The sequence below is a fragment of the Neophocaena asiaeorientalis genome, unplaced genomic scaffold (assembly GCF_003031525.2).
Source record: "Neophocaena asiaeorientalis asiaeorientalis breed wild unplaced genomic scaffold, Neophocaena_asiaeorientalis_V1.1 scaffold75, whole genome shotgun sequence".
Taxonomy (NCBI): domain Eukaryota; kingdom Metazoa; phylum Chordata; class Mammalia; order Artiodactyla; family Phocoenidae; genus Neophocaena; species Neophocaena asiaeorientalis.
In genome coordinates this window covers 121302-146331 of record NW_020172719.1, presented here as the reverse complement: position 1 = coordinate 146331, position 25030 = coordinate 121302, and the positions used below count along the sequence as shown (strand labels likewise).

At 42.3% G+C, this 25030-nt stretch overlaps 1 protein-coding gene across 6 annotated transcripts in view; it reads left to right on the top strand.

Annotated features, from left to right (window-relative positions):
* PPARG (peroxisome proliferator activated receptor gamma) overlaps positions 1-24046 on the top strand; it is a 126453-nt gene extending 102407 nt beyond the window's left edge. For 5 of the 6 annotated variants that reach the window (XM_024740204.1, XM_024740203.1, XM_024740205.1 and 2 more), the window contains 2 exons: positions 6732-7182; positions 23591-24046. In XM_024740204.1, the coding sequence (XP_024595972.1) occupies positions 6732-7182; positions 23591-23838 (699 nt within the window). In that variant the 3' untranslated portion in view covers positions 23839-24046. The remainder of the gene's footprint in view (positions 1-6731; positions 7183-23590) is intronic. The other variant, XM_024740207.1, reaches the window with a different exon arrangement.
* Positions 24047-25030: the final 984 nt, after the last annotated feature.

Sequence of the window (25030 nt, the reverse complement as noted above, 5' to 3'; positions counted from 1 at the left end):
TAAAAAAAAAAAAAAAAAAAAAAAAAAAAAAAAAGCTGATGCCTATGCCCTTGGAAATTCTGGACTTTCATCAGAGGGTCTCTAACCCAAGATTTTCCCACCAACCCGGGCACCATTAAAGATCGGGATAGAGGCAAAATTGCCTCTTGTTAGGGTCTGGGAAGGAAAACGAGACTGGGCCAAATCAGAATAGTCCATCCCCTGATTACACAAAACTGCAATAGAATTGTTTGGCGCTCTCTTTTCTCCTTATCTTGCAAAATCAAATTAAGCACTAGTGGAAAGAAATAGTTCAGAGAGGAATATGCGAAAGGGAAAAAAAATCAAAATGTGACTTCCAGTGAGACCAGAGATTTCTTCTTTATCTTACGTGGTCATGTTATTCATTTGATGTTGTCAAGTAAGACAGGGCTTACTTGACAGGGCTGTTATGTTATCACTTGCCCAGGACTTTTGAAAGATAAGATTTGCATTGATAGGAGAACGTTTGCAGAAGTGTGGACCCTGGAGAAGGTGGGGCATGTGGAAGAGGGGCTGTGGCTGGTGCGATAGAGCCGTTTGCGTCTCACTATACACCCTGCTTGAACTGATGTCATTAGGGTTGGTTCAGTCAAGCCTGGGGGAGGTTACTCAGCATAGTGGATGGATGACCAGTTACCCAGAACCTTTGGAAAAGGAAACGACTTTACTGAAGAGGCCATTCTTTAAATTTATCTTCCTGCTCCTTTTAACCATTGCTTAGGCCCAGCTGCAGCATTTGCCTCCAGGCCAACCAGCGCTTCTCCCTTTCCCACTAAACTCTCTTCTATCTCTTATTCGCTGGTGCCACCTTGCAGAACAGAACAGATAAATGAACCAGATAAATTAAATGCCCCTTGTCCCCTCCTATCTTTTTAACTTAGATATCGTATCTTTGGGATATGATTGGCCCTACTTTCGTTGTCTTGCCGCAAAGAATAATGCTTGGGAACTTTAGGCTTAGGGAAAGATGGGAAATGGACTCACTGGATGTGGAACACCAGAGAAGAAATTTTAGGAGCACTCGGCCTTTTAGCCACCCTCAGATAGGAGTAGCACTGACTGTCCTCAGTCTACTTCCCTTTCAATGGCTTGTTCCAGCCCAGCCCCTTCTTTGAGAGAACCTACTGAACTCTAAAAACCACAGATATGCTAGAGCGAGGGTGCTTATCTCCTGAAGGCAACCTGAGAACTGAATGGACTTTGGAAGTTCCCAGTGTTTGACTACTCCCCTTATGCGATGATCACACTGGGTGTGTCAGTGTCACGTGATCCCATGTTTGTTGATGAAAATAAACAGAGAGTGGTTTTCAAAAACCATCTTCAGTGCCATGGTTTGTCATAAAACAATAAATAGAAAAACCCTTGGTGTGTCTGCCAACTTTTCACTCCATATCTGAGACATGGTGAGGCCCTCCTGGCTGCACTCTGTCTGCAAACAAGGAATAAAGCTTGTTATTTGTACTGTATTGGACTTTGGGTCCCAAAGCATCCCACTGCTTATGATGGATCTATGTGGAGTCACTGTTTTAATAATTACAGGAGCAAACTGGTGCCATCATAAAAACAGTTCTTCTAAATAGTGTGTGAAATATGAACCTTGCAAATAGTAAAACCAGTATTGAAATGTAAACTTTTGTGAAAACAGTTCTGTACCCATTTAAATTTTCACATCCTAAAATTTACAAGGGCCCTCAAATCTGGTAACTCAAACTGTTGGAAAGATATCTGTCCTTTTAAATCCTACACTTAACAACTAAACAAAGTGTGGTCTCTTTCCCCCTTTCACTGTGGAAAAGCCTGAGTGAGCTGGAATTTGCTCCCCTGGGAAGAAAGATACCAAACAGACCCTCAGAGAAAAGAGCCTTAGAAACCACAGTATAAAGAGCAGGATGGTAGTGCTGATTTGTTTCGACGGTGACTAAAGAAGTTGGACTCCTGGAATCATTAATCCATATGTTCATATTAAAAAAATAAATTTCTTTATTTCCAGTACTGTCGGGAATATAGCTAAAGATATAAGAGATCTGAACCAATGGTGTTCTTTCAGACAATAAATTAAAAAGATAATATTCTATATAGTTAAGAAGAAAAGCATTTTAATTTTTTTTTTCATTTTTTAATGATTAGACTCAGTTGGCCACTACCCTTGTTTGCCAGCTGAGTAACATTTTGGCCAGCAATAGACTTTTCTTTAAGAGCTGTGGCTATGTGCTGGTTCATTAGAGTGTGAATGATTCTTCGTATTAAGTTTTTATTTGTCTTAAATCTCTAAACCATGTAGGAAAACAAGATTACGTTTGAGAGACTTTCAAACTTAACTTCGATCATATACAGCACTTAATTGGCATCTCTAGGAAATAATAGTTCAAAGGACACTGCCTCCAAGATCCCGGCATGTAAGAGTTTAAAAGCTCCACTTCCTCCCAGAATAGTCATTGTATTTAAAAAAGCAAAAGTGGGGAAGTCATGTAGAAAGCAACAGAAAGAGAAAAGAATTAGTCATGAGTGAGGAGATCTGGTTTAGTGTTTGCTATAAATAGCTGTTTGACTTTGGAAAGTCTCGAGTTCAGTTTATTCATACATAGTCAGAGAATGATGATGTAGGTTATTTCTGAAGACCCTTTAGTTCTCTAAACCCCATGGTTCTCAACAAGAGGGAAATAGGAATGACAGGGGAGAAACCAGAAAGAAGTTGAGGAAACCCAACCAATGCATTTTGGATTAACATTCACCCAGTGGAGCTAATCAAGGAGAACCGTGTGTGTGTCTCAGAAGATGAAAAGTCAGTCAGAAGTATAAAAAGAAAGAAGAAAAGAAGATGAAGAAGATAGGCCCTAAGAATTCAATTTTCTTCCTTGAGCCTTTGCTCTAATCTGTCAGGAAAACTAAGACTACTAGGAGAGCCCCGAATTTCAATCTCCCAAATTGGAGAAGTCACCAGAATAATCTGTGCTTTCTTAGTTGATTTTCTCATTTATCTCCTCTAGCTTGCCATTTTATTATTCAAAAGGAGCTGTAAACTTAGAGCATTCATGTGTAATCACTAAAACAACCTGTATATTAAAATGCTGCTGTTGTTGGACTACTAAGAAAAATATTGTTCTGTCTGTCCATTCAAAACAGTAAAGTTTTATTCCTCTACTTTGTTTTCATTAGTAAGCCAGCTTCCCCCATGATCTTTGTGTTATACATAACAGGTGTGCTATAGATCTAGAACTAATTTTAGTTATCTATAAAAACAGTACCCTTAATCCCATCCCGGTTTTGATACGTGGAGCCGTTTTTGAAAATCAAAACATATCAAAATAAATTACACTTGATGTATCTCTCCAAAGAAAACTAACTTCCTCTTACAGAAACCGTTTTGTTTCCCTGGAGAAACATTGTGTTCAAGTGCCATTTTCTTCATTCCATTCTGACCTTGTTCTGGAGTGTCCAAAATAGGAGAAGTACAAGCACTTGTAACAGCCAAAGGCCGACTCACCATGAAGCAAATGAAGCTTCAGGGCCTCTCCCTTGTGCTGAGCCCCTTCCAAGGCTCAAGAAAGGGCCTGAGCTATTTATTCTTATAATTTGTATTACTGAACCCAACAGTTGTTGTAAATGTCTTCAACAATCGTGTACCTTTCAGGCCCCACAAAGCCTGGATCTATCCCTGATAACATCCTAGACATAATTAAGCATTCTTTCCTGTTAAGGAGAGATGCTTATCTAGCCATTTGATATAGTGTCTGAAGGTAAATACATTGTTAGCCCCCAACTAAAAGTGTAAAATCATTAAGACCACATTTGAAGAGGATATGGTTCCTCTTAAAATGGCAGATCATCCAGTGATAACGGTGTAAGCTAATAGAGAATGTAAGACTTCCCTTTGCTTTGTAGAAAATACAGAAACATGGAAGTGAAGTGCATTTTATGGGGAATATTTTACCAGAAGTGTAATGTTAAATTCATGATCCAAGATAAACTCCACTGGCTGAATTCCACCCGTGGTTTTAAGAGGTCAGCCCTCTGCAAACCAGGTGGGCCACTCTCTGTTCGCTGTTTCAGGATAAGGAGGTCCCAGTGTGAAATGTGCAGGTGAAATGTTTGCAGTCTAAGAATTGGTGAATTGGTGGCGAAGAAAGGCAGATCTCTGGGCGGATCGTGTCCAATCACTCTTGCAGTTTGACAGATCCGCATGGGGGTTGAAAGAATCTATGCAGACTTCAGAAACGCAAGGAAAACAGCACAATCAGCTATGACGAGGAAAAACAAAGAAATCCACCTGGGATTCATTTGCATGTCAATACCCATAATTCTCTGCCAGTTCACGTTTTGAAAACGCTGAAGGGATCTTTTTTTTAAAAAAAAGAAAAGACTGGAATGGTTTGGCATGATGGTGGGGGCTGCTGATTCCTTTCTGTGTCCTTGAGTGTTTACCGCCAGGAAATCCTGACCAATGCCGATTGCCAAGGGGTTACCAAGTCACATTGTTGTTAAATTGAGAGAGAAAATTAGCAGGATTGTGCCTTATGTGCAACTCGCACAGAATTTCGAAAACAGGAACCCGGGGCTTTATATGAGGGGACAGGGGAAGTAAAGGGGAAGAGTCACAGGGTGATTTATCAGGGCATAGTTCCAGAGAAATTGCTTACATGGAGGTGGAAGAATTTGATGCATCCATTCTGTGCCAAGAAGCTGAGTGGTTGAGCTCATCCAAAAGTTGAAGTGGGCAGATCGAGGTACCGTCTTTTCATATGTGAAGAGGGGGATGATGTTATATCCGTTGTTTTTGGTACTCGTAGAGGTGCAGGGGGACTCTGCAGGCACCGTCAGATTCTCATGGCAGTAAAGAAAGCCAGGCTCTTGTTAACGTAAATTATAATACGCTACAAAACTCCTGAAGGACAGACACGACCTCTCCCTAGGCTCTGTTAACATTTTCCTCATGATTAGAATGTGGCATTCTGGAGAAACTTAGCACGTGTTAACTGATGTGACTGTTTATCCACTCCGTCCTTTAACATAGAAAGCACTCTTCCCTCCTGGTTTCCTTGAAGACTTAGAGCCACCAGGCGAGGTTACTCTTGGGTTACTCACATCTGTCCTACTTTGTGGTTTTGTATTTGCTAAACAATACAATTGAAGTGAATTTGGGGGTTTAAAAAAGTAACAATTTCTGGAATAACTCCAGTGAATGGTGTGGAAATAATAGGCAAGTTTGGAAAGCTACTCAACATCGAAAACCCCTTAGTATTACTGTTATTTCCTTCAGTGTAGAATAGACTTATTAGTTCGGTGAAGGGAATTCCCTGGCGGTCCAGTGGTCAGGACTCTGCGCTTTCACTGCCAGGGCCCGGGTTCAATCCCTGGTCAGGGAACTGAGATCCCGCAAGCCATGTGGTGCAGCCAAAAAAAAAAGTTTGGTGACGATCATAGACTCCTATAGAGATTAATAGTCAGATTCTCTGAACCAGTGGGTCTTGAAGCTGGCTACTGCTGGCACTCACTGCATCTGCTTCCTCTTGCCAATGAGGAGAGAATTCTCAGCGTCTCTGCTCAAAAGAAATTTTATTTTTAGTACATCAAAGACTTCATGTTTAGTGGACATGTAGTATGCATGCACACTCACACAGATACACACACACACATACATCACAGACACTACATCTGAGAAATGCAACTAGCATATCCTCAAGAGAAGAGTTGGAAACTTGCAATGCAATCCACTCCCCTCAGTTGAGAACTTTGAGGCCTTGGAAAGATAAATGACTTTTCTAAAGTCACGTAGTTAACCGCAGAACCAAAGCTGGAACCCAGATCCCCTCAACTCTTATTAGGGGTAACTCCTTATGGAGCTCAGGAGATCCACTGTGTATATAAAGTGTAGCCACTTCTCCTTCAGAGTAGCCTTGAGAATTTCACACAGACCACAAACCTTTGGTTAATTCTCTACGAGGAAATGAAAGAGAAAGATCATCTATGACGAACACAACGTGCTTTTGAGAGCAGCCTACTGCAAACCTGAGTAACTGATAAACGTGTTTTATTGATTCCTGACCCTTAAGGACACATACTTTGAAAACTAAGTTTTTTAATTTGACGCTTTTGCAGCTTTTACCCACAGGCCTTACACAGCTGCTCTTTCTGAAACAGATTGCTTCCAGAGCATTAAAAAAAGTGAAACAGACATTTTCTTGGCTCGGTATTTTTAATCTGCTTTCAGACTGATTTTTTTTATAGTTAAGTGTAGTTTACATGCACACTGTGTTTCTTTCAAGATCTGAGTAGATTTAAGGTATAATTGCAAGATTACTTTATGTCCAGGTGGGTCTGTTCAACCCTGAGTTGCTGAAATAATTTTTTTATTGAAAGAAGTTTAAAAACATACACCATTGAAAGCCAAAATAAACAGTAGATTTCGTATCATTTGAAAAATCAACAACAAAGACCCTCCAAACAACAGAAATTGGAGCTATTAGCCAGCCCCAGGTAAGGTGTTGCAGTATAAGTGGAAGGAAAGGGAGGCCAATATTAGTGAAATATGTTTGGTCCCAGAAGACAATTGGGAGGATTAATCAAGACACGAGTATTTTCTCATTATTAATTAAGTGTTTTAGACTTTAACGATTTTAGTTAGCAAAGCAAGTGTACATAGAGAACCTGGGGTGGTGTTGACTGAATTAGAAATCTCCAACTCAGCCATTTTCTCCCTTTTTTCTTTGCAGCCATTTGTTATCTATGACATGAATTCCTTAATGATGGGAGAAGATAAAATCAAGTTCAAGCACATTACCCCCTTGCAGGAGCCAAGCAAAGAAGTGGCCATCCGCATCTTTCAGGGGTGTCAGTTCCGTTCCGTGGAAGCTGTGCAGGAGATCACAGAGTATGCCAAGAGTATTCCTGGGTTTGTAAATCTTGACTTGAATGACCAAGTAACTCTCCTAAAATACGGCGTCCATGAGATCATTTACACGATGCTGGCCTCCTTGATGAATAAAGATGGGGTTCTCATATCCGAGGGCCAAGGATTCATGACGAGGGAGTTTTTAAAGAGCCTGCGAAAGCCCTTTGGTGACTTTATGGAGCCCAAGTTCGAGTTTGCTGTGAAGTTCAATGCACTGGAATTAGATGACAGCGACTTGGCAATATTTATAGCTGTCATTATTCTCAGTGGAGGTAAGCTGCTTCTTTGGATCTTCCGTGAAAGAGGGTGGCGTGGTGGTGGGATGGCTGAAAGAATTTGGACTTTCCTTAGTGTTAGGCTATGTGCCTTTTCTCTCTGCACTTACCACACTTTTCATATGGAAAATGCCAGTGGTATAATGCCACGGGAGTCTAACTACCTATGTGACGTACCGAGAAAGAATATTGTTGGCTTCCTGTTTGAAGGCTGTGGGTAAGTCAGGTACTTTTCTTTTATTCTTCAAAATATTTTTTCTAGTCAGATCCAAACATGGAAGACAAATGCCCTTGTCTGCTTTTTTTTTTCTCTTTATTTTCTTTTTCCTTGTCTTTTTCCTTTCCTTTCCAGAAGGCCAATCTCTTCTTCATTTAAGTAGTGACATATATAACTTTGTAAGACAATGCTCACTTGACATAGAGAAAGCACCACTGTGTTTGTGATCAAATTATGGTCTGGCCCCAGCATCAGTGAGGTGTTACTTTGAATTGCTTTCCCAGGTTCAGGGATCAAGGAACACACATTTACTGAGCCCTGTCTCCTCTCCCATGTGGAGTCCTCTGCCGGCTCCCCTTGAAGTACCTTTGTGAGGTGGTTGGCTGTGATTAAGAATGCAGTCTGAACCAAAGAACACCCAGCGGAGAAATAAACTGAGTTGTTTAGCCATTCATTGTACTTTTGGCCTTGCTAGGACATGATCTAACTAACCAACTCCGACAGCCAGCTTTTATACTAAATCCTACTTTCATTGGCCTTCCACGTTTCCAACTTGAGTAGAAGAAAGTTTTAGTGTCATCTCTTTAATATAAAGAATGTTTTCAAGTGACCAGTTTTCATTACTGAAATGGACTTCAGGCGAGCTTCTTGTGTGTACCCTACAGAATATCCTCTGTGCGTGAAAACTGATGTGTAGGGGACAGTGGTCCTATAGATGTAAGCTGTGTGTAACTAGACAGCATGTTACAAAGAGCAGTCCTTTGTTGTCCAGTTACAACAGCACAGAGTGCTTCTGAAATCAGGTGCGTGGTGTATTAGTAATGATAATAGTAGCAAACACTTATTAAGTACTTACTGTGTGCAGGAAGTGTTCTGGCCACTTCACACACATTCATTTAATTCTCACGACCCCAGTAAGGTAAGTAGCATTTTGCAAACAAGGAAACTAAAGCACTGAAAGGCTCAGTCACTTGCCCAGGATTACCCAGGCAGCAAAGATGGAGCCAGGATGATGAACCGAGGCAGTCTGGCTCCAGAGTCTACACTGATACTGCCCTTTACATGACTAGGGTGCATATAGATAACAACACAGCGCAAGTTAACTCTGAAGCAGCACCCCTTTTTTGTGTTATGTTCAATGTAACAAAAATACACTATCCAACATGTTTTGATATCTTGACGGAATCTACTTCTTAAACAAATTGACCCTTGATCATCTGGGATCTGTGATTAATTCAGCAAAGAAGAATGAGATTCCAGTTTATCTGAGGTCCACTGGGAGAAAAAGATTCAATTTTGGAAAAAACCAGATTAGAAAACAAGTTGGTATTGTTTAACTAGCTAATATTTTAAGGCACACTTTATTTTTATTGAAAGTTGGAAATATAATTATTAACATGTGATATATTTCTAAGATTTTTCCTAATCATACTATACATACCATATTTATATTCCTTTTTTCACTTAACCATTTTCTCATGCCACTATTACTCCTTATTAATATTTTTATTAATTTTAAAAATAAAAGTAATATATGGTCATTTTATAATTCAAGGAGTACAGAAAGGTGTAAGTGAAAAGTAAAGCTCTCTATCCTCAGAATAAAATAGGATTAACAGAGTCCTATTTCCCCTTACCAAAAAGTTTCTATGTATGTGCTAGCATATATACAATATATATATATATATATGCTACCATTAAAAAAAATTTTTGTATTGAAGCATAGTTGATTTACAGTGTTGTGTTAATGTCTGCTGTCAAAGTGATCCAGTTATACAGATATACATTCCTTTTGTGTATTCTTTTCCATCATGGTTTATCACAGGATATTGAACATGATTCCCTGTGCTATACAGTAGGAACTTATTGTTTATCCATTCTATATATAATCGCTTACATCTGCTAATCCCAACCTCCCACTCCACCCCTCCCCCACCTCTGCTCCCTCTTGGCAACCACAAGTGTGTTCTCTATGTCCGTGAGTCTGTTTCTATTTCATAGATAGGTTCATTTGTGTCATATTTTAGATTCCACATACAAGTGATATTATATGGTATTTGTCTTTCTCTTTTTGACTTAGCTCACTTAGTATGATAATCTCTAGTTGGATCCGTGATTCTGCAAATGGCATTATTTCATTCTTTTTTATGGCTGAGTAGTATTCTGCTGTGTGTGTGTGTGTGTGTGTGTGTGTATACACACACACACACACACACCCCTCATCTTCTTTCTCCACTCGTCTGTCGATGGACACTTAGATTGTTCCCACGTCTTGGCTATTGTGAATAGTGCTGTTATGAACATAAGGGTACATGACTCTTTGAATTATAGTTTTGTCCGGATATACGCCCAGTAGTGGGATTGCTGGATCATATGGCAACTCTATTTTTAATTTTTTGAGGAACCTCCATACTGTTCTCCATAGTTGCTGCACCAATTTACATTCCCACCAACAGTGTAGGAGGGTCCCCTTTTCTCCACGCCCCCTCCAGCATTTGTTATTTGTGGACTTTTTAATGATGGCCATTCTGACTGGTGTGAGGTGATACCTCATTGTAGTTTTGATTTGCATTTCTGTTATATATGCTTCCATTTTTAATGACTGTAACGTATTTCATTTTGTAAAAGACCGTTACGTACTAAATTATCTTCCTATTTATGTTTGGGTTGCTTATAGTTTGTTATAAGAACCTGTAGAGAAGAACATAAAAAAGCATGGGAAATGTGTTCTAAATTCCACTGGAGTAATCCTTCTTATGTGTCAATTTCTGTTAACATTTCAGATTATTTTCTCATTCTAAATTACCAGAAGTAGAATTGCTGGGTAGATGGCTATGAACACTTTTAAGTCTTTTGTTTCATTATTGCCAGATTTTTCCGTATAGTTTGTACCAGTTTATATTCCTACCACAGATAATAAGGGAGGCATTTGAAATAAGCCATTCAAAGATACTTAGTTTCTGTCTAGGAAAGTTCTAGACAAGAAATAATCATGATAAATCAGGGCTTTTTGAACCTGAGCAATGTTGTTTCATGGGCGCATAAGACAACAGTGTGATTTCATCTAGAAAAGTGCCATATACTGCCCATAACACACAAGCTAGATTATTTGAAAATCAGTGATTCAGTTAGGCCTTTAAAATTTTTCTAAATTGGTCAAAAATAGCTCTGAGAATAACTTATTCAATTTAATAGATACTGCAGACTTTGACTTTCAATTATGAAAATTAAAAACGGTATCCTTTAAATGTCAACGCTGTATAAACAAGTTGCTTTTAGCATTTCCCAGACTGTCTTCACAGCAGCCAATATCCAGATTTCATTAGATCCTCACAGCAGTGAAAGAAATCTGAAGGTAGCTGCCATTCATACGTTCTTAAAATCTCCTATCTATGGTTATAATGAGAAGAAAACCCTGTGAATCATTTGAGACTTCCTTTAAAAAAAAAAACAAAACAGAATTTACCATTGACTAGTTCCCATATCACAAAAGGCACATCCTCCTTCCCTGATCAAAGTTTGCTTTTGTAGATGAAGCCAACCTATGGGCACTAGGTAAGAATGAATAAACTGGACCCCTGGTGTTTGTTCAACACCAAGGAATTTGATTCCCTTCTTTACCCAGAGAAGCTGGTTGGGTAGAGGCCAGAGAAAGAACTACTCCAGTCATTCCCAATCCAAAGACTGAGTTCCAAGGGGGATCAGTGTCCCAGTCATCTATAGATGGTGAAACCAACATCCCAGATTGTGGTTTACTGGAGTACAACATATAATTTGTTGTACAACATGTAATTTCTCAATTCCCGTCCTGGGTTTTCCAGAAAGGGAAAACATTCATGCAAGCAAGAAGGTTTGATCCCGTAAACAAATTTCTGATCCTGCTTATTCTTAACAAGAGGGATTATTTTCTCCTCTACAGTTTATTCTGAAGCCTACAGATAGCTTTAGTGACTTGAGAGAGAAGCACTTTGGGCAGGGATCCCAGTGACCTTCTTCTAAGCTGGCCTTAGAATCACAGAAGAGTTTCATTCTGGTCAAGGCTATGAACCTAGACTGAAGGGAAAATGGGGAGATGGGCATTATGTAAAAGTGGGGTGGTGAGGGATTGGGGAGATAAAGGGCGGGGGATCCCCAGAGGACCCAAAGGGGATTTTTGGATGAAAGTACCTGATTTGACCCAACTAAGTATTTGCTGAGAAAACTGGAGTTGCAGTAGTAAAGATCACTGTCACTCAGCTTCAGTCCTAGAAACTGCTGATGCTGTTAGATTTGGTCCTTAGATTGGCCTGGTGTTCAGCATTTCTACTATGTATTCAGGTCGCAAACCACTTGCTGAGGAAGATGACCTAGTTCTTCTCAAGGTTTTCTCCTCTCTCCCTCTTTCTCCTCCGAGCTTCAGGCAAGAAGAATGAGACTAAAAAGAACAATATTCCAGAACCAAAGGACAGCACTTTGTCCCTTTCATTCTCTCATTAGATCCTGACAGTTCTCCTGTATTTTCATTCTTATTCCATAGAAAGAGAAGAGAGAGTCATAGACTTAGGTGAGCTGAGAACTGGTGAGCAGCAGTGCTAGGAGGGAAACCCAGGTGTCCTCACTGTCACCTCCCAGTGTCTTTTCTGCCACCTGGCTGGCGGATGTGGTCAACTCCCTCAGGGTGTCGGTGGCCCCAGCCTGTGGTCCCGTCCCTGCTCTCCTGAAGGCCTGGCCCAGAGTCTAGAAGCACAGCTTCCTTGGGAGTGGTGATAAGGGAAGAACTTCCCTTGCCCCCTCTGGTCTCGCTGGCTGGATGGGTGGCGTCAAGAGTAATCACACTGCCTCCAGCAAGGGCATGCTTGCAGCTGGCGCCACAGCCTCACGCCAGCCACACCAGCAAACTCCTCAAACCCACCAGCAGCCAAGGCCAAGTAGAAAGCTCAGTAAAGCTGACAAGCCCCAGGACACTCCACTGGACACTTTGCCCCCTTGGGCGTTGGCTGTTTGCTGGAGAAAAGCTTAGGAGGGTTCCAGCTGGAACCCGGCAACAGGAAAAACAGGAAAAAGCTCTTTCTGTTAATTCAAAACAGTTTGGAATCCATTACAGTTCTTCCCAAACTTCCAAGATATGGGGAGGAAATTCACTGGATTTTACAATATATTTCTCGAGGCCAATTGTCATCGCCATCCTAATGACAGAGAAGCTGTAAATATTGGTGCAGCAGTCACAGATGGCAAGTCATCCAGCCTCCTCATTTACCCTCTTGGGTCTGGCTCGGTTATACAAACCTCCTATACAGCAGTTCCTCCTGTTTCCAGCCGTCCCATTCTTTCTCTGTGAAGCGATTTTGGACAGCTGCTCTTGGAGCGATCCTGTGCGTTTCTGCTGTTGAGTGGGCAGGGAGCATAGGGTACAGGAAGGGGGAACTGTTCACACATGTACATCTACAGATCAAGGAAGAGGGGGTATTCTGTGACAGTTGGAAAACTCCTAGACCTCTCAGGTCAATACCATGGAGCTCTGTTTCTTACCCTTGGTCCTGACTTATATGTGTATCAATATATAATTTTTAATTTGTTGGAATTAGAATGGAATCATAGTACAGCACCTGGCCCAGAATAAGTACTAATACATCCTTGTTGAATGAATAGTAATCAAATATTAATAATAATAATACTGCCATTTATTGAATACTTCATTGTGAACCAGAATAGATGCTAAGCGCTTTACCTGCATTCTGAATCTTTGTTTAATTTTTCCTGCGATTCTAGAAAGTCTCTCATTATCCCCATTTTATAGATGGAGAAAACAGAAGTTTAGAGAGATGAAGCGATTTTCCCAAGGTCCCAGAGCTCCTAATCGGTGAGGCCGAGGTCTGATCCAATCTGACCTTAAAACGGACGCCCGTAACGGCCACTGCCTTTTGTGTATTGAGATGTGGAAGCATCCCAGGTGCTTACCTTGGACTTGGGGTTCTTTGGCAGTTATCAAAAACTACCCATTTCCATATTGCCCCCAAGTATTTTAATCAAGAATGTCCCGTTCTAGTCCAGATCTTACTTCCTGCTATCCAAAGCCCTTCTCAAGACACCATTTGTACCTGACTGCCTAACAAAATTCCACCCCAGGTTTGAGAACTGTTCTGGGACGGAACAGAGCCCAGTGTTAATGCGAGACTGGTGCTGGTTCTTCCATTTGTTCCAGTAGCACAGACCCCGTTCGCAGAGCTCCCTGCAGAAGCTGACCGTAAGCTTTAAGTACCTAAGTAAATATGTCCGAGCTTAACCAGATACCATCTTATAGCAGGTTCCGATGGAGAGAAGTGGTTGCAGGAGAATTTGTGAGAGAAGTTTAAAATGGTTAACAATACCTTCCAGTACCTTAATTTCTTCCTGCCCTTCGGAGACAATCCCAACGTCGCTCCTCCCGTTCGTGTACAGGGGACCCCTCTCCCTCCAGCTCAGAGAGCACTAAGGATCCGCAGGACAGAGCGGGAGGGGCTCTGGGCTTGTGGGTGTCCGTCTCCCCTCCCCGTCCCTAAGTGCCCTCCAAAATCTTGAGGATAGCGACAGCTCATGTGTAATCCTTCCATTTTCCTGCGGAACTGTTTCTACCAGTTAGAAGGGACAGCCGTAGCCCTCCCCTGGAACAAAAGATAGAGGGCACGTGCCTGAGTGGGCCTGTGCTGTTCTTGAGGAAACTCCAGCTCAGGGGCCCTCTGATTCTCCACAGCCCAGCTGCCCCCATGTCTTCTTTGTCTGTTGGCATCATCCTTACTAGTTAACTAGGGGGAGACAAAACCAAAATTATTTGAAAACTGAGGCATTAATAATACTATGAAGAACAAGAGGCCAACTTTCTTCCATTCTCCTGTGGCAGTTAAATACTCACCTACTTTACCCATACAGTGTTTTTGGACAAGACTTAGGCTGGGGTCTGAGTGGTAAAAGTTGTTTTTCTGACGGTTCTCGTGATATTGAGAATAAACACAGACATCTGATTTCTCGTGTGACTGAGCGTCGAGCAGGGCAGTTGAAGAGTGTTGATTACATGGTTCATATCTTCCATCTGGCCCATGATTGTGTCAGAGAGTACTTGCCTTCATTTATTCATTGAAAACTATTGGATGGGCCCCTGCTCTGTGTCTGCATGGGGTATGGCACTGCTCCCTTCGCCTGCTGTCCTGGTCTCCCCACTATGCTGTCATGACCAGTGGGCAGATCCTGTCAGGTGGCCGGGATGGCTTTGAGTAATGTCTCAGTGTGGGTTATCTAGAAACGCCCCATTCGTTCACTCTTCTCATAACCTCACACACTTGGTTTAGACAGAGGGAGGTATATTTGTAAGTTCTCAGCTGGCACCCAAATTCTCAAAACCAGAGAATTGGGGGTGGGTGTGGGTAGGGAGAAGAGAAACACACTAGAATCATCTGAGAAACTTGAACTACACACACTCGCATGCGCGCGCACACACAGAGAGGCTTTTGTCATTTGTGGGACATTGAAGCATCTTTATCTGTGACTGCTTCAGAGATAAAATCCCCTCCTAACCCCAGGCCTGCTAGGCTGGGATCATTCGCTGTACTTGACCTCAGAGACAGACATGGGCTTGAAAGCCAAACTGCTGAGTCATTCCTGTCCCCACACCAGCATCTTGGAAGAGGCTCAGCCAGCCAGTCAGTGGGCCGCTTTGGGGAGCACTTGATCATTTTGGGCTCTCACAATGTGTGTTTAAACTCTGGGTGACCCCAGGCACGCTTCCAGACTGGCACAGCACTCAGACAGATCCTCCGCAAGTGAGGAAGAGTGAAACCGGCCCCGGGTCCAGAGGCCGGCGCAGGTGTTGAGGCGCCCTGCGCTCCGGGGAGAGCGCCTGCCCCCAGGGTCCCACCGCGTCACCCACCGGTGCACCGGCAGAGGCAGGCTGGGGCGGTGGGGGCCGGTGGGCTCCCCAAACCCCGCACGCCACCACTTACTGGATGTGTTATTTACCTACCTGAGCCTGAATTCCTTATCGGTTCCCTAAGTAAATGAAAGAACAGTCTGTGAGGCCTCTGGCACAATGCCTGGGACGTGGTAAGCACACAATAACTGCTCATTTTCCCTCTTCCCTGTACTGTATAATTTGAAGTAGCTCCACACAATCCTGCCAGAGGATTGCTTGAAATTTCACCAATAGCATTCTTAAAATCCCTTAGTACCATATAAATACTCCTAAGGAGATAGCAGCTAATCCCTGTATCAGCTATCACTTTAAGGGGATTAGCTGTGGATTGAGAACGAAACCCCAAGGGACAGAGATACTGGAGGGAGGGAAGGGAGGGGAGAGCTCTGGGCCTTGCGGCCCCTGAAGGAGGTACCAACGAGCAGGAGTGTGGTGGGGAATTCTGTAAAGTTTGGGGGACATTATGTGTTAAGAGGTCATATTTAGAGGTTGGAGATCACGCCTATGTTTTGAGGTCACAGGTTCTTCTCCAGGACGTTGGAAAGGAAGACGTGGGGGGAGGGGAGAGGTGCAGAGAACAAATCCTTGGCCACTTTTTATTTTGTTGACTCCCTTTGGTGTGCCGTTGGCAATTCTGGAGGTTAAGGAAGCAAGGGAGAGTCATTGGATTCGGAGCACGCGTGTGTCAGGCCTGATGGGGAAGAAGAAATCACTCTCCATCTTTCCGCTCGAGCCTGGTTCCTCTACCTCCCAGTCTTGATCAGAGCTGGTGTGGGACGTAGAAGGGGTAGAAATTTATCTGCATCCCTCAGCTTGAGGGGAGCCTGCTGCTCCCGTGGTCTGGACACAGAGAAGGGGAGCAAACCATGGGGCTGAGCTTCACTTGAGTGACCACAAATGACCAGAACGAGGGGACCCAAACCCCTGGCGAAAGGAGGCAGGAAAGATGGGACTTCCCAAGGGCAGGACGGAAGCCTCTGGTCCCATTTCCATTCTGAAAGAGCTGGAAATAAAACAGGCCCCACGCTCCGTTCACCGCAGGTGCCATTGAGAGATGAAACGAGCTCTGAACGCGGCAGAGGGGAAGGCGCTGCCCACCTTGTTACCAGACACTTTTGTGTTCTGTGCTGTAGTTGGGGAGGTGGCTTTTGGAGGTGGTACTTGAGCATTTGAGGTGGGGGGACTTGGTGCGCAGTCGCTACTTAATGGGCAGATAAAAGAAAATACGGCCTGGGCTTGGTTTCATTTTGGTGGTGGTCACCTGCGCCCTCCATCCTAGCCGAATCGTACGTGTCATTGCTGTGTCATTTTGAGGTTGTCGTTTGGACACAGACAGAGAAAGCATTTATTTAAGTGTTCTTTAACAGGGATATGTTAGAACGGGGACCACTTCGGAGGCAAGGACTCCACTAGCCACACGTGCGTTCACGGCAGACATGCTTGTCACCGATGATCTTTATCTGTCCGGTACAAGATCTCTGTCCTGTTGTTCCCTTTCCCTGATAGCAGCCATCAACCACATTTCTCCCCAAATCGTCCATTGTTCACACTTCTGATTAATTTAGGCTGGCCTTGCTAGGATTCTAGACACCATATCCCCAGCAAGGTGCAGTCGCAGGAGTGGAAAAGGAAAAGCATCTAGAAGGCGGGGTAGAGAAGAAGGGAGCAATTAAGGGCGAAAGAATAGGAAAGATACAGAGAAGACCCAAGAGCATCGCAGAAATGAGAGGAGGAGAAAGCTAAGAAAGAAAAAGGCACGTTGGATTGTACTGGTACACTAGCGCGAATAGAAATAACTAACGTCCCGTGTGTCAGACGCTGCTCTGAGCACCTCCCACCTAGTAACTCATTTCTTCCTCTCGACAACACTGCGAGCTAGATTACTGTCATGTCTCCATCTTTTAAATGAGGAAACCAAGGTACAGAGAGGTTAAGGAACTCGCCCGAGATTACCCAGCAAGTAAGCTTTCAGGTTGAGATTCCAACTGCTTCTCACTACACCAGTGGTGTTTGCTCTCAGCTTCCCATTAGAATCACCTGGAAGCTTTTAGGAACATTGGCGGTCATACCTCAGGCCAGGTCAATCGGAGTCTCTCAAGATGGGACCCAGGTATTAGTTTGGGTGTTTTTAATTTCCCTAGATGATTTCAGTGTGGAGGCAGAGTTGAGAATCAAGCCCGCACTTGGTCAAGCCCCGGTTCAAATTTAAATAGGAAAAGAACATGGGAAATGTTCTTAGGTTATTTTCTCTTAGCGGTAGGATGGTGGGAGGGAATTGCTACAGGCCAGACCAGTTTACCAAAGACAAACTTGGGTGAATTCAGAGTTTTCCCTCATGATCCCCATGATCCTGACAGTTAGGCCAGGAAAGGACCGCAGAATCCCTAACACCATCTCTAAGGAAGAAGTGAATTTCGGCTCAGGGGCTTCTCTGTTTCATTATTGTTCTCAGTCCTGCTTACATGTGTTCAACTACAAGAATGAGAAGTTGCCCCAAACCCCAAACGTGTATCTGCATCAGGAATCATTTTCTCACGCTCCTGAACTTACGCTCTACCAATAACAGCTCAGAAACCTCCCATTTCCCAGCTGCACACATGCCACCCCACCCCTGTTTACGCTCCGGACCCCATTCCTGTGGAAACTGCCTCTGTCTGAACAAACACAGAGAATAGTAAAATGTTACGAAGCTCCTTTACCTGACTCCTTCTAACCATGACCTTAGGAAAGAAACACCACAGTCGCCTTGAAAATTCAGCCAAAACCCAGAAAGATAAGATGACTTGTCCAAAGTCACATGGAAGCGAAGTGGAGGAGAGATGAGATCAAGTCCTCAGTTTCCAAATCCACTCCTCTTTTTAACACATCTGTGAACTTAGGAAGCAATGGAATAAAGGAAATTGGGGAGCAAGAGTAAAAGGAAGTGAAATGCAAAGTGTGAGCTCCCGAAGGAGCTCCACCCCCCTTCAGTTTCAGCCCACACCCGAGCTAAGTTTTTTCATTGCCTTCGGATCAATTTACAGCTGCCCAGCTATCAGCTATCAGACTTATTTTTCCTAAATGCCCTGGGTGCAATCCTTTTCCGATTTTGTCTCCATCAGAAAGAAATCCAATAGGAAAAAATTGGGAACAGCATGACAGCAGCGACTAGAAAAGAAACAATACCATGCTCTTTGATTTGTCTGCATCTCCTTCAGGAGATGCCGCTGTGGCCATCTGGTTCCCTAACCGAGACCCCTCCTGAGAAAAATCTGGTCTAGGGAAATGCCTGGCCCAGGTGGGCAGATCCCAGGAGGGTCCAGAGAATTTGAATCTGCTTCAGATAAGCCCTTCACTTAACAGAACCAGATCTGGATAAGATGGGAGCTTTGTAGATTTGCCCACAATCAACAGTGCTCTCTAATCAATTCCAGCGCTGCACGATGGGGACCGGAAAGGTTTCTTTCCCAATTCTTTGCAGCCTGGGGAGTAAGGAACCGGTAATTGACTCCAGCTTCCTCGAGCGTTGGGTCCTGGAGCCTGAGTCAGCACGCACTTTCCCAAAAGGGCTTTCTAGGCAACCTAGGGCCAATGAAGGAGGTCCCTTGACCCTGATCCCATTCCAGACCCCAACTCTAACCCTCAGCAGGGTGTAGGGAGAGGACCTCAGACCAGCCTTCTAAGAGCAATACCTTAGCAGGCCCTGGGCCAATGGGAAAGGGAGAGGGAAGAGAAGGGACCCAGGACGGCTGGATCTTTAGACAGATTTCTGTGGCACGTTTGTGGTGCCCAGCTTAGCTCAGTAAGTGTTCAAGTGTGAGTAGAAGGAAAGTGGAAAGAGAAAGACAGGCAGGGGAAGCAGGGAAGGCCTTGGAGCTGACTGGAGGGTAAAGGGTGGGGACAACCCTGACAAATCCCTTTTGCCCTTGACCCTAGGGAGTACTTAAGACCAAAGGAAGCTTTTTTGCTTTTTCAATAAGCCAAATGTTTGAAGTTTAATGTGTAAGCCCGTTGATATACGTTTTTATTTAGATTTTGAGTTAATTTCCCCAGTTTAATTATGTGACTTTTGTAAAGGGAATTACAAATAAGAATAAAGCTTACAACTTTTGAACTAGGGTCTTAGAGATCACCTCTCTAATCCAGTCCTTTTCGTTTACAGAGGAGAAAATTGAGGCGCAGTGAACTTGGTCAGTTTGCCCAAGGTCACAGAACTGGTTAGTGAGAGACCTAAAAGTAGAGCGACCACTTTCCCGCTCTCCTGCCCTCCGTTCTTGCCTTGACTGAGGCTCAGTAAGGGCGACAGTGGGACAGATCTGTAAATGATCTAACTTGTCACTAGAGAAAATATAAATCAGTGGCCACAAAATTTCAGCCAAACTTCATCTGTCACATCATAAAAAATAACTTGCCAAAGAGAGGTTTGAAAATCCAAACCAGATCCTTCTCCACTCCTAGAGGGAACAGTTCCATTGTACTGCACGACAGCCAAGTGTTTCCAGCAAGCCCAATCAGCTGCGTTTGAGGGTTTGCTTGTTTGAACTGTCACGATAAATGAAACCTAGTAGATTAGCATAATCTCTTCTGCAGAAGTTCTGACCCCACGGATGCTGCTCTAGGGGAAGGAGAAAGGGCTCTGAGGGGCCAGGGCCCCAGCGAGCAGAGGGTCTGCACAAGGGTGTACACCGACGCCTCGACACAAAACGCTGCCGCTGCCCACGCACGTGCATTTGCTGTCCGGTCCCGGCCTTTGAAATCTGGCACGTCTGTTCAGGGGGAGGATCGGCAACCATTAAACCCAAGGCACCAATCCAGGATCTGGTTTTCCGTGAAGTGTCAGGGGGTTTCATTATTGCATAGCAACTGTGAGAAAGGACAACTCCTCCAGGGGTGTGATTCTCTAGGCCAGGACTAAATCATCTGTTTCATTCTCAGAAGCTGAGATTCTTGCTAATGTTTCCAAAATTAAGTGCTGAAATTAAAAAAAAAAAAAAAATTACTCCAGTCAATGGGAGATGTTGGAGAAGTTGAGGGGAGAAAAATCAAACTACAGGTAACTTTCTGTCTGTAATTTAAAAAAAAGAAAAAAGAAAAACAAAATTTAAGAGCATGTTTAGAGTTCCGAAAATCCCACCTGAGATCATTCTCACCTTGCTCTCCTGTGTCTCGCCTCAGCGGGTAAAGGTTGCTCGAGTTTACTAAATACAGGAAAACGCTATTTCCGGAGACTTCTTCTTTGTGCATTGATCCTGCCTTTAGAGAACTGTACTTTTCAATTCAGGACTCTTGGCTAGAACAGCCTTCTCACTCGTAAACTCAGCCAACTGAGTGCTTCCTGTGTCTCCACTGGAGCCTCAGAGATGATCAACACATAGTCTCTGCCCTCTGATCTCTCGTGGCCAAGTAGGGGAGATGAACAAGAAAATGAGTACCTACAATACAAGGTAATAAGAGTTAAGAGTATAGCATTCGGAATCAGATTCAAATTTCAGCAGTGCTGTTTACTAGCAAGTGGCAGATCTTGGGCAGGATCTGACTCCCTTCTCTAAATCTTCATTTTCCCCTCCTTAAAGCACTGACCTCGTAGAGTTATTGTGGAGATTAAATGATATATTGTATATAAAGCCTTCAGTACGATTTTTGGGAAATGATAACCACTCAATAAATGTAATCTACTAGGATAGCAGCAATTGAGGTGTTTGTAGAATGCTATGAGGACCAGAGAATGGGGATTGGAAGAACAGGGGCAAGGAAGGGGTGACCTCCAGGAAAGCTCTAGGACATAAGAACACGGGCTAGATTTTGAAGAGTAGGTTGAAATCAGTAGGATGGTTGGAGGGAAGGTGAGACTGCTCCCAGCAGGAGGAACAGAATGTGCCTAAGCACAGTTATGACAGAATGTAGAATGTTTGAGGGACTTGGTGTGGAAAGGGCTTAAGCAAAGGCACAGTGATAAACGGAGGCAAGACAATGAGGAACATTAAAAAGGGAAGTAAAAACTTTTATACGGTGCTTTAGTTTACAGTAAAGGGGAGAAGAGTTAAAATGAGAAAAAGAGGGTGATTGGCCTTCAAGAGCTAAAATTTGGAATCAGTACAAGGTATCAAGTGAGTGCCCTGAATGTCATACATAATCTCTGTGCCCCTCTGCTGAGCCGTAATGAGAAAACCTTATATTCTAACCAAATTTAGAAATTAGGAAAAACAAAAACAAACACTCAGACTTTCCACTTGGAAATCTAAAAACATGTCTCTATATGACTCTTAGATTAAAAGTGAAATCAAAATAGTAAAACAGACTATTTAGAAAAGAACTGTGAGAGTATGATTTACCAGAGCCTATGGGGTGAAACAGAAGCGACACTGAGAGGAAATTTTAGAGCCTTAAACTCATCTATCAGAAAATAAGAAATACTGAAACGAAATGAATTAAGCATTCAACCCAAGAAATGAGAAAAAGAGGAAAAGAAAAAAAAACCTTAAGAAAGTTAAAAGAATGAATTAGCTAAATTGAAAACAAAAGGCAATTTTCAAAAACACGGTTGATCAGTAAAACCAGGAGTTGTGCTTTTTTAAAAAGCAAAAAATAGATAAGCCTTTGGCAAGTCAAAATTTTAAGTGAGACAGTACACAAGTAAAAAGCATTCAATTAAAGGAGTTATATGTAAGAATAATAAAAGATTCAGATTCTAAGAGAATATTATGTACAACTTTATTCCAATATAAATTACTAAAATTTTCCTTTATAAGTAGTAGGAAACCTGAATAAATTAAAAGCTATAGGAGGAAAATTAAAGATAGTCAAAGATTTACCACCAGGCTCAGATGGTTCTGCAAATATGTTCCAAGAAACCATCAAGGAATAGATCATCACTACATAGAAACAGAAGGAAAACTTCTCAAGTCAGTCTATAAGACTAGTTAACATTTATTACCAGAAGAGGCAAAAGGTAGCACACACACACACAAAAAGACTCTGGACCAATCTCACAAATTTAAAAACCCTAAATAAAATATTAGCAAACAAATGCAAGAGTATAAGAAAACCTATTAATGTAATTCACTACACTAGATTAAGATAAAACCATATGGTCATCACTCTAGGTAGAAAAACTTTAAAACATTTGATGAAATGCAACAACATTCCTGACTAAAACAAACACTTTAAAACTATTGGGGAGCCAGGAGAAAAACCTATCCACCATAATCCAGTAAACATCATACTTGTGGTAAACCATTAGAAGCATTTCCTTCAAGGTTAGGAATAAAACAAGAATGCCTCCCAACACTACTATTATTTAATACCATACTAGAGACATTAGCCAATGCAGTATGGCAAGAAAAAGAAATGAGAACTATAAACACTGGAAAAGAAGAAATAAATAAAACGATGATTATTTGCAGATGCAATTGTCTGTCCAAAAAATTTTTTAAACCCGTGATAAAAACTATTTGAATTGACAAGAGTGAAATTGGAATAGATTCAATATAACAAAGCCAATCGTTTTTTTTTTTAAACATCAGCAGGGATACATTAGAAAATGTAATGAAAAAGAAGTATAGAATACAAGAAAGTAAAGAAGTAAAAGTAAAGAAGAATACTAGAAAGTATTTAAGGTTGAATCTAAAAAGATCTACATGAAGCAAAAACATTAAAAACTTAAAAGTAATTTAAGCTTGCCATTTAAAAGTTCAAATAAGGAAAAGTATAAAGAAGAAAGTGAAAATTACCTGCAACCTCACTAATCAGAAGAAGCCTATGTTAAAATCTGGTCTGTCCTTCCCAAGTGTAACAGTATTTGAAAACTATGTCTTGTCTCTTGGAAAATGCATGAGCTATATTAAGCAAAAAGAAGACAAAAATCTGTGTTAAAAGTGTGTTTAAAGTAGTGGTAAGAAAGTAAGTAGAGGTTATAAAACATAGACTCATCAGGAAGGAACAGAAGTTGAAAATGAGATTTCTGAGTGAATAGAAACATGCCAGCAGAAGAGTCCCCCGTCTGGTGAGACAGTTGCCTTGCCACCCTCTTCTGTCAACTGGTCACACAGATTTAGTCTTGGCTGGGAAGAGAACGGCCCTGGAAAGAGCTTTGATAGTCTTGGTTTTCATTCCATTCTCCTTGTATGCAGTTCTTGCCCACTATCTGCTTTCCTTCCCTCCATACCCTATTTTAGAACCAAAGCAAAACCAACAAAAAGTGAGTTGTTTGGCTGAATATGCCTCAGATGTGGAGCCAGAGAATTTTGTAACTGAACCTGCTGTTCTGTCTTCCATTTCTGCTCCCCCAGACCGCCCCGGTTTGCTGAATGTGAAACCCATTGAGGACATACAAGACAACTTGCTGCAAGCCTTGGAGCTGCAGCTCAAGCTGAACCACCCCGAGTCCTCTCAGCTCTTTGCCAAGTTGCTCCAGAAAATGACAGACCTCAGACAGATTGTGACAGAACACGTGCAGCTGTTGCAAGTAATAAAGAAAACAGAGACGGACATGAGTCTTCACCCGCTTCTACAGGAAATATACAAGGACTTGTATTAGCAGAGAAGTCCGAGTTCACTGACAACATTTTCCTTCTTCCAATTGCACTATTATTTTGAGGGAAAAATCTGACACCTAAAATATTACTGTGAAAAAGCATTTGAAAAAGAAAAGGTTTTAGAATAATAGATCTATTTTATGCATATTGTTTATAAAGATACATTTACAATTTACTTTTAATATTAAAAATTATTACATCGTGAAATTGCTGTTGTATTTGAAGACTGAGTCGGCTGTGTCCCCAACTCCACCCTCTAGGCTTTTTTTCCTTTTATCTCCTCCGCCTGCCTTCCTTCCTTTTCTTTTTCCTTTCTTTCTTACACATGTGAAACACTATGAATGGAATTGCTGATCAATTTTCATTCTCAGTCAAATAATTTTTTATACTCAATTTACAACTTTTCTGAACCTTCTATCTGCTTTAAAAATCACAACTAAGAATGGAACTTCAGGACCAAAAACTGCTCAGAGCATGTGTTTCTCAACCCAGAAGTACTCGTCTGGGGCGTATCCCTAGGCCTACCAAGAATTCAATCTTCTTCCCCAATCCCAACCAAGATTTTCACTCACCACCAGCAGCCCTCTAACAAGATACCAAGGCATGTGCAAATACCCAGTGGCAGGTATTAACGGCTAGATGCTGTGGATAACACAGAAGTGTTATCAGATGTGGCACCTGCCAAAAAGAACTTACCATTGAATTGAGGAGAAAAGATGAATCCTTCTTAAAAGCAGATTAAAATACACAGTACGACCATGTGCCAAATGAATGGTTCAGACTCCGAGTACTCTAAGAGTTCAAAGTAATGAAGACTGGAAAAGTCATGAGTGACTGTAAATTCATTCAGGCGGGCTTCAAAGGATGTGTTGGACTTGGGATAGGTAGACAGTGGAAGAGAAGACATTCTAGGAAAGCAAAATCGCAGGACTAACAACAAAAAAAGGAAACAAAACCAAAACAAAACACGAATGAGGGAGAAGGGCCGCATTCAGGTCCCGACGTACGTGGAACAATGTTGCCGCAGGTATTCCTGCTGGCCTCCTTGGGACCACCTTGCCCAGGGAGCTCTGACTTTTGTAACCTCAAAGGCTAATTATCTGTTTAGGTAATGCATGCCTCCCCAGCAAAATAGATGATATGTTCCCTAAAAGCAGGGACCTTCTTGGCATAATGCACAGATTTGTTGATTGA